The sequence below is a fragment of the Gordionus sp. m RMFG-2023 genome, chromosome 1, assembly GCF_954871325.1.
Source record: "Gordionus sp. m RMFG-2023 chromosome 1, tfGorSpeb1-WG-v2, whole genome shotgun sequence".
NCBI classification, from domain to species: Eukaryota; Metazoa; Nematomorpha; class Gordioida; order Chordodea; family Parachordodidae; genus Gordionus; species Gordionus sp. m RMFG-2023.
Window position 1 is genome coordinate 67,283,154 of NC_088775.1, and position 10,656 is coordinate 67,293,809.

General features: G+C 35.7%; 1 protein-coding gene across 1 annotated transcript; it reads left to right on the forward strand.

Moving 5' to 3' along the window:
* The first annotated feature begins 4,412 nt into the window (after window positions 1-4,412).
* Window positions 4,413-5,078, forward strand: LOC135928916 (DNA-binding protein HEXBP-like). Its single transcript, XM_065465370.1, has one exon. The coding sequence runs from the start codon at window positions 4,413-4,415 to the stop codon at window positions 5,076-5,078; it is 666 nt and encodes a 221-aa protein (XP_065321442.1).
* The last annotated feature ends 5,578 nt before the right edge of the window (window positions 5,079-10,656 follow it).

Here is a 10,656-nt window from a genome sequence, read left to right on the forward strand (position 1 = left end):
AAATTTGTTGAGCCTGTTGTAAAAGTGTTTTCACATACTGCAAATGCCAGGCAGATTGAGCAGTACACAGCTTTGGCTTTATTGCACATTAGTTCTATTGTAATCCATTTTCTAGGTATTTTTTCATTCATTACCATTCGATAATATAATTTATCATATTTACTATTTATTGGTTGTATAGGATGTTGCATTAAGAATGCAAGTTTTTGTGGTATAGTAGCTGTTAATTGCAGCTTAAAATTTTCATGTTTATGCATATCCAATTCTGATAATCCACTTTGTGAAATATCTAAAGGCAGTATTGATGTAGTTGCTTCTGACAAGTGTGAGGATAATAAAGATGGAATTGCTGTAATTGTAGATAATCTATTTTCAGGGTGTGTGAATAATTTATCTGCTGTAATGGTTGGTAATATAGTTATAGGTGGGTGTGGCAATGATTGAACTGATGCAATAATAAAAGAAGATGTTGCAGATAATGTAGTTGTTTCAGGTAGATGTGAATGGGAGGTAGTTGCTGATATTCCTAAAATAATAGATTTTTTAATATGAAGTACTAGTATTATAAATACTTGGTACTGATTTATCAAAGAAAGATAATTTAAGTTGTTTTGGATCAGCACTAGCTGCTTTGAGACAAGCAACATCTTTTTCTCTTAATTTTTCAGCTACACTCTTAAATTTCCTTTTGGCATTTCTATGCATGATAATATAAAAAATTTATTATTATTAATTTATAACTTAAGGCTAAAAAAAATATTACAAGATGTGAACTGGAAATTCAAATAATTTTATAAAAATAAAAAAACATTAATTACTATCTATGGGTTATGAAATATAAATAAGTTGTTTACTTTTGACTTTTTACATACATTTCAAAAAATAGCTAGATAAATATTAAATTAGATTTGATTGCAAATGATTAGTAAATTGTTGCAACCAAATATTAGGTGAGATTTTAACAATCTGTGTTCGTTGAGTTAAGCTTAGTTAGTAATAATATAATAAAATAACAATAAATTAATATTAAAAGAAACTTTAGAAAATCAAATTGATCAAAAATTTATTTATTAAAATTATTATTACCTGGGTTTTATTTGATATCTTTTCTTGAATTAAGAACAATACAATAACAAAAGTTTGCTATATTATTTCTACAATAAATTAATTAAAAATATAATATAATAAATTAATTAAAACTTAATTTACACTCTAATCGTAATCAAGCTCAAAAGGAAGCGATTCACTTCATTCGAAAAAAAACAAGGAAAAGCATGTGATAATGATGTATAGCGTCAAGCGACGATAGTAAATTACATGATAATTCTCAAGGAATGCGATATTAAAAATAAATGATAAGAGAAAATATTATGGACATAATAATATTATTTTTTTTCTAATCGGCCTCTTTTTTTATATTTTCCTCCGATCGGCCTCAAAATCGACATTTTCTCACAGCCTCGTGGGCAAAATGCCCAACGGGTCTTATGGCCAGTCCGCCCCTGCTAGGTAATGTTCATTCTTATTCGTATAAACCGAGATTAATCGGATATAACCTCATTATATACCACATTGGTTGTAGTTCTTGTTTTATCATTTGTTATAATCTTTAATTTATGAGGAGAACAAACTCGAGACATAGCCACATATAGCTGTCCATGTGAAAAAACAGGATGAGGTAAATAGATGAACTTTGTTCAACGTTTGTCCCTGAGCTTTATTAATTGTCATGACAAAAGCAGGTCTCACGGGAAATTGGCGGCGCTTAAAGGAAAATGGCAAGCCAGAACTGTAGGAATTAAACTTATTCTAGGAATGAGAACTTTAGTACTGAGAAAACTACCAGAAACAAATTCCGCCTCAATTATATTTGGTAACAAAGAAGTTATAATCAATTTAGTCCCATTATTCAAACCAGAAGCAGAATTTAAGTTACGCATTAATATTATAGGTACCCCGACTTTGGGTAAAAGTTTGTGAGGTGGTAATCCTGATATACTTCAAGAGTTTAAAAATTCAGTAAGATAAAACGTCGCTTCATCCTCGGTTATCGTTTCATCAGCACTTATGTATGTAATTAAATCCCCCGGAATTTTGTTAATCAATTTAATATTTATAGAATCGACATCTACGTTTTTATATGTCAGGATTGCATTTTGAGCAAATGATGTTCGGTTAAAGGACGTATTGTCTTTGTCTATATCGTAAACAAAAGCAATAAGATCCTCGATATCATTGGAAGCTATACAACAATCTTCAGGAATTTTTATTTTATTCCTGGAGCCATCAAATGTTTCATAGCCTTCACCAACTCTTAAAAGAAATTTTGAGTATTTATTATTAATAAGATAATCATTTGCTTCGTGAAATTGTAGAAGTCTCATATTAATACCTAACCTTAATGGCACTATATGCGACCATAAAGGATCGTTTTAAGGTTGAGTTAACAATGTCGCATCTTCCACCACGTTTAATAACAGGTAAAATCTGTCTAAAATCTCATAATTTTACCACCAAACGGTTTGTCTAATTTCATTATATCCTGAAATGACCTATGTACGGCCTCGAATATATGTTTATGAGTCATTGATATTTCGTCCCATATTATAATTACCGATTGTCTTATCAATTCATCTACTTGGTTTTGGTAAGGAATATTACATGAGGAACTTTCATGAATACTTAAGGGGATGTTGAAACGTGAATGTGCAGTACGGCCATTATGAAGAAGAGTTGTAGCAATGCCAGAAGATGCAACAGCTATTGCAATTTTACCTTGAGCTCTCAAGTTAAATAATATTGTTTTCCAGTACCACCAGGACCATCTATAAAAATTAAATTATGGGATGGAGTGGAGGGCAAGGACATAATTTTGGTATAGATAATATTTTGATCCCGATTAAATAAATTGTAGTTAGCCAAATATTTTTTATACATATCATCAGTATCGTAGGAAATTTCCTTCCGAATAAGGTGACACCTAATATTAGCTGTAGCAGATGGAGATTGAGTGGTTAATAAAGGGATAGGCATTCCCAAAAAATCCTTAAGAGATTTACCATTTTGAATCAAAATTTGATTGATGTGGCATAGCGCGAGATTTTCGTTGATAAGGTTATCCAGCTCTGATAATATTTTCTTGGCAAAATCTTCACAAAGATAAAATTTAAAAAAATTCCATAGACCTAGAGGATCTCTCGGCTCACAATGTAATAAAATAACAGAAAATAACTGGCGCAATTGATATGGCATCTTAAATGAAAGACCTTCCTCTAAACAATGGTTCCATTCCGCATTATATGATAACAGACCACGTCGAATACATGCATCTTTAAAAGTATTACTGAAAATTTCATTAAAAGAGCGTAGATCTTGAAAGCATGTTGGCCCAGCTACATAATTAAGTAATAGTCTTTGTTAAGGGAGCAAGCTATTAAGCCTAGCACTAGAGGAAGATAATGGCGTAATATACGAATAATAAGGAGTTGAATAAATAAATATTAAAAAAAAGAAAGTTGATTGACTTGTGATAAATAAAATAATTAATAAAAGGGATGATTTTGTAAAAAAACAAATATATAAGCGCGAAAAGAAACAAACGATTATTATTTTTTTTTATGTACGATATATATTTTATTGATTTTTTATTCAAGAAAAAATAAAGAAATATTGAAGGAAAAATAAAGAAATATAGAAAAGTAAAAAATATAAATAGTGTTGTTTTGATATTTTAAGAAATATAGAAGTAAAAATATAAATAGGGTTGTTTTGATAAATTAACAGTGCTGACCCCGACGCATTACGGGAAAAAGGTTATCTTAAAATTAGGAAAATAGTAAAAGGTTTAAAAAAAAGGAAACCTGAAATTATAAGAATAAGGAAACATAGTAAAAGGTTTAAAAAAGAAGGAAAACCTGAAATTATAAGAATAAGGAAACATAGTAAAAGGTTTAAAAAAGAAGGAAACCTGAAATTATAAGAATAAGGAAACATAGTAAAAGGTTTAAAAAAGAAGGAAACCTGAAATTATAAGAATAAGGAAACATAGTAAAAGTTTTAAAAAAGAAGGAAAACCGGAAATTATAAGAATAAGGAAACATAGTAAAAGGTTTTAAAAAAGAAGGAAAACCTGAATTTATAATAATAAGGAAACATAGTAAAAGGTTTAAAAAAAAAAGGAAAACTGGATTAATAAATTTTTGTACGGCATACAAGATATATGTATAGTTGCATCTATAGTTTGTTTACGATTCTCATAGTATTTTATTTATTAACGTTGCAAATTGTTAAACTCTTTATATTAAAAGTATTAGTTAACTTTTTGTAGAGAGAAAATGAAATCTTTTAAATTTAAGAAATGTTGGGAATTACAATATAATATTGTGGGAGCACTAGTCATATTAGTGATTTGGATGTGTAGTTTGATTTGGGGTAGAGGAGTCAAAAAGAGTCGTAGCGTGAGAATAAAGGGCCAGACATTAACAATAGAGGGGCATAATGGAGAGGAGGATGTTATGGGAAAGGTAACATGGTTGCCGGTTCAAGAATTAATTAATGGATGGACAGAGAGTGAAGTGGATAAATTAATAAGTAAGCCTGATGGGAGGGAAGTATATAGTGATAAAAGGTTGGGACCTTTTAGGGGACCTAGAGATGATTCTCAGGGGCGTAGAGGGGAAATAAGACACAGTTTTGATTCGAGAGTGAGGGGAAGAATGAATTGTTATAATTGTGGAAGACAAGGACATATGGTCAGAGATTTTAGGGAGGCAAAGTGTTTCGAATGTGGTATATTTGGTCATATAACCCCTTATTGTCCAGGAAAACAAGAGAAATTACGATGCGCGGGTTGCGGAAGATTTGGTCACAATAAGGAAGAATGTAATACGGGAAATTATAATACTCGGGGAGGTTTTCCCCAGAGAGTAATGGGACCAAATACTTCAACTGTGCGAACCATTGAGGATGCCAGAGTTGGGGGAAGAGGAGTATTTCCGGAGGGAGTTGAAGATCAAACCGTGGAATGTTTTCGATGTCGAGAAAGGGGACATGTGGCAAGGGATTGTGCTAATTTGTGACTATATGATGGTAAAAAAAATGATACACGGGGCCAAGAGAGTGGGTTATTGGAAACAAACAAAATGTATTCACTAAGACAAAGAAATATAATTGGGAATGTAAGGATGATATAAGACGAGGTAATACATGATCCTTGTCCTAGAGTAATAATAGACTTCAATGGAGGGTTCCTATGCTATTTGACACGGGAGCAGCTATTTTAGTAATGAGTTATGTGAGATATAGGAGTATTTGGCCCGATAGAATGATAGCAAATGAAGGCTGGAAATAGAGGCAATGACGGAAGGAGGGATAGAGGTTTTGGATTTATGGATTATTAATAGGAGAGTAGAAGCGGTATGGGGGTGAGATTGGATCACCCGAATTGGTCCATGGTATAGTTTTTTTTTTTGGGGGGGGGGAGTATTTGCATGGTGGGGAGTATTCGTTCCGATGGTGAGTGATGATACAGATGGGAGGAGGACATATGAGGACGTGGAAGTATTGCCCGGAATTGAGAACATGTTTAATTGGGAGCGGGAGGGAGTTGGGGAAATGAGGGGAGAAATTAGGGATGGAGGTCGGGGAGTAAGGTTTAGGAATGACGGAATCAGGAGAGATAATCATAGTGGAGAGGTAAGCGGAGAGTGGGGAAGGGAAATGGAAAGGAACAATTTTATAAGAGGGATTGGAGCGAATAAGTTTAAGGGGGAAATAAGGGCGCATAATCCTAAGGGGAAAATAGGGAATAATTATAAGGGGGAAATAGGGAATAATTACAAGGGGGAAGTAGTGGCGAATAATAGTGAAGAGGAGATGGGGGCAGAAATTTGTACAAAGGAAGGGGAAAAAAATAATTGTAAGGGGTGGGTGGGAAGAAATTACGAGGGAGAATTAGCGGTGGGGAGTTATGGGTATGCGAGTAAGGAAAAAGACAGGCAAGGGGAGGGGGAGATCCAGGAGATAACCGATAATGAAGCGAAGAAAGGGAAAGGGAAGTTGCAGGATAATAATGAAAATATAATAAAAAAAGAAATGACAAAGGAGCATCCGAGCCAAAAAACGGCATGTGGGTACTGGGAAGGAGAGTTGGAAGTAATCAGGATGCAGGGGGGAGTAAGAAAATTGGTGGATGATTATCAAGAAATTTTTGACGAAGAGTTGGGCTGTTTAAAAGATTACGAAGCAGATATCAAATTAAAAGAGGGATGTGTACCAAAGTTTTGTGCTTTGAGGCGAGTACCGTTTGAATGGAGGAAGGATGTCGAAATGGAATTGGATAAATGGGTACAGAAAGGCATCATATGTGCTGTGGAATATAGTGAATGGGCAACGCCGTTAGTGCCTGTGAAAAAAGCTAATGGTCAACTACGCCTGTGCGCTGATTTTCGAGTGACTCTAAATCCCTGGGTCGTAGAAGTTAAATATCCCTTACCGAGAATTGAAGAAATTTTAGTGAATTTGAAGGGAAGTATATATTTTTCAAAAGTTGATTTTTCCAACGCGTACTTGCAATTGCGGGTAAAATCAGAAGTAAGAAAGTTGTTAACCATTACTACTCCCAAGGGGTTATTTGCGCTTTGTAGATTACCTTTTGGATTAAGTGTATCCGCTCCGATATTTCACAGGACTATGGCTGCGGTTTTTCAAGGGATGGAAGGCGTATTCTATTATTTGGATGACGTATTGGTAATGGGGAGAACTCCGGAACAGCATGAGCAAAGATTGAAGGAGGTGTTCCGAAGTATTAAAGAAAAGAGTTTGCGGGCAAGTGCCGAAAAAAGCTTGTTAGGAGTGACGGAAGTCGTATATTTGGGGCATAAAATAACGGGAAAAGAGGTTAGACCGTTGGATAAAAATATGACGGGAATTGCGAATATGTTGAGGCCGAATAATAAAATTGAGGTTCAGGCTTTTTTGGGAATGGTAAATTACTACCACCGATTTGTAGAGGGCTCTAATAGCTGCGCCATTATATACTCTGCTAAAGAAGGGTGAAAAATTTGATTGGAAGGAGGAACAAGAGAATGCATTTGCAGAATTGAAAGCTAGAATTGGAAGGGAGCCCATTCTTATGTGCTTTAACAACGAGTTGGAGGTGGTGTTGGCGATAGATGTATCGATTAAAGGAGTAGGTGGCGCGTTATTGCATTATATAGATGGGATGGAAAAACCTTTTGTTTTTCTCGAGAATATTCAGAGCCGCGGAAACAAGGTATTCCGTGATTGAAAAGGAGGCATTGGCTGTTATATTTGTACTGACGAAATGCCGTGAGTACTTGATTGGGCATAGATACGTGATATATATAGACCACAAGCCGTTAATACACCTATTCAAAAAGGATAATAAAGAACTGATGCTGTCGCCCCGGTTACAGAGATGGCTCTTACTGGTGGGAAGTTTTGATGTACAATTGAAATATCGACGGGGAAAGGAAAACTGTTTACCAGATATTCTTTCTAGGTGTGGAGCTGGAGAAGAAGGATATGAAATGGCTCAAGAGGATATAGAGGAAGGAAAGGAGCAAGGACTAATTAGAGCAATGGTCAAAATAGCCAAGGGAGGACCGATAACGTGGGAAGAACTTAAAAGGGCAACTCTAAAGGATCGTGAATTTACTCGAATTAAGGCATGTATAAAGGGGCGAAAACCTTGGAGCGACGGAGATAAAGTTTTTAAATACATTGAAAAGGAATTAGCTATAGTGGATGACTGTGTGGTACGGGGAAGTCGGGGTATAGTACCGTTTAAATTGAGAGATTCGGTCTTGGCAATGATTCATGCAGGGCATCAGGGAGTTGAGAAAATGAAACAATGGGGCCGAGAATATGTATGGTGGCCAGGAATGAACAAAGAGATTGAGGACATAAGCCGAAGCTGTGAAATGTGTAACCTGTGGGCGAGTATGCCTCACAGAGACAAAAAAAGTGTATGGCCCAAGACTACACAACCGTGGGAAACGTATTCACATCGACTTCTTTGACTTTGAGGGGCAATTTAATTGTGGTAGATGCATACTCCAAATGGGTAGAGTACGAGGCAGTAAGAGGGTTAACTACGCAAATTGTAATAAAGACCTTAAAGAATTTATGGGCTCGTTTTGGGGTAGCGAGGACGATCGTGTCCGACGGCGGTCCCGCTTTTGTGAGTAGACAATTTGAAAAATTTTGCACGGAAACCGGGGTAAAACATGTCTTAGCATCTCCTTATCATCCAAGCTCAAGCGGACAAGCGGAAAGAATGGTAGCTCTGGTTAAAAGTTGGTTAAGAAAATCGAAATATGGCGGGGGGGGGAACTGTGGATCGCCGCGGCCTATTATAATAATAGTAAAAAAGGGGAGGAGTTGTCACCGGCGGAAAAATTTTTGGGCCGTAGAACTCGCATTCAATTAGATTTGCTAAAACAAGAGGTACCAGAGATGGATTCGGGGGATAACGCGTGTAAATTCGTGGTGGGGCAAACGGTTTGGGCTGGAATTTTTGGGGGTATCCTAAAATGGGAATCCGGTGTGGTCATATAGAACGTGGGGCACAAATTGCATAGGATAAAGTTCCCAGACGAGAGAGAAGGAATAAGACATGGGGATAAGTTAAAGAGAGGAATGAACCCCGGAAGACTTAGGTCAAGTCAAAAGACTTAGGTCAAGTCAAAAGACTTAGGTCCAGTCAGGAGGGAAAAGGGGGAGTCAGCATGTGTGAAGATAGAAAGTCGTATATAGAAGGAAAATAATAATAATTGAGAGAATAAGTGAGCTATAGAATGGGAGACGTAACAATTTTTGGAGGAATAAAAGAGCCTATAAGCATAATGGGAGACGTAACAATTTTTGGAGGAATAAAAGAGCCTATAGGAATCAGGTGGGAAGGAGGGAGAAATTAATAGAATTGGCAAAGAAAACAAATGTAAATTCTTTCTAATAGCCAAATTTTATCAAATGTAAATTCTTTATAATAGCCAAATTTTATCAAATGTAAATTTTTTTGTTGATAGTCAAAATTTTGTCGAAGGGAACAAATATAATTTATATAGTCCTAATTTTTTTGTCGAAAAGAACAAGTGTTATTTTATTTTGTGTGAAAATTAAAATGTCAAAAGAGTTGGAACGATATGTTGTGTGGGATCATATTATTGGAAAGGAAAATTGGAGATGTTAGAGATGGGAAAAAGACGTAGTCCCAAATTATTTGATGAAAAGATAATTAATTACTCGGCGTGCAAAGATAGGCTTAGGAGGCAGTGGGCCAAAAGAAAAAAAAAGGAGAGGAAATTTTTTTTAGAAGGAAATTGTTTTCATTAAAAGTTATAATTATTTTTGTGTAAATTAAATAAATTTGGTGATTACTTTGACTTATAAAAGAGGAATTCCGTACGAAGTATGTATTTTATAAAGATATAAAGTATAGAATATGTTTAGGTTGGTAATCAAAATGGATTCGAATCGTGCTCTGGGGTGGCATAGGAGATGGATCTGTGGAAACTATGAAGTAATACTCGGGATGCGGCCTCGTAGGACTGAGCGCCGGAGTAGGGGAGGTGGACGGGGAAGCGAACAAAGTATAATAAGACAAGCGATGGCAGAAAGACGATTATCGATGTCAAGAGCGTGGTCATATTCAATATAGCTGCCCCTAGAATTGGAGAAGGACGGAGGGGAATCGAACATGGCAACAAGTTCGCCCAAGGGTGGAGGAAGTACCTACGAGGCAGATAGCGGCTGTTTTGGACAGCGAACGGAGCTAGTGCAAGGGACATGCGATGATTCCCGACCGGTCGCAGAAATTATGGGAACGAGGAGAAATGAAGAAGAGGAGCAGCGTGAACATCGTCCAACAGCTAGCGTGGAATGGCCCATAGTTGATTTAACAGTTGAGGGCACAAACGAGAGGACGGAGGGAAACGGTATTACGAGAGGAGGATATCGCGGCAGCCGAGCGTATAGAAACTAGTCAAGGAGTGATGGGAACCGAAGAATGGAGGGATCTAGTGGCAGTTTTGGACGATGTTGATGAGCTTGGAGGCTGGTTGGATGTCATGGTAGAGGATTCGGAATGGGGCAACCTCTGGGAGGAGGGGACGGATGATCATCTTTGCTGAAGGGGGCGTGTTAAGGGAGTAAGCTATTAAGCCTAGCACTAGAGGAAGATAATGGCGTAATATACGAATAATAAGGAGTTGAATAAATAAATATTAAAAAAAAGAAAGTTGATTGACTTGTGATAAATAAAATAATAAATAAAAAGGATGATTTTGTAAAAAAAAAAATATATAAGCGCGAAAAGAAAAACAAACGATTATTATTTTTTTTTATGTACGATATATATTTTATTGATTTTTTATTGAAGAAAAAATAAAGAAATATTGAAGGAAAAATAAAGAAATATAGAAAAGTTTAAAATATAAATAGTGTTGTTTTGATATTTTAACAATAAAGAAATATAGAAGTAAAAATATAAATAGGGTTGTTTTGATAAATTAACAGTCTTAAATAAAAAAACCTCACCCTCTTTAGGAGAAACTGTGCGTATACGGCCAATAACCTTATTACCACCCCTTTGTCGTTTTATCCACTGTTTAGATAGAGGTTTCCACACATAAT

What these genes read in the sequence shown, in the direction of transcription:
- LOC135928916 (XM_065465370.1), top strand. Translation starts at nt 4,413, where the DNA reads ATGTGTAGTTTGATTTGGGGTAGAGGAGTCAAAAAGAGTCGTAGCGTG.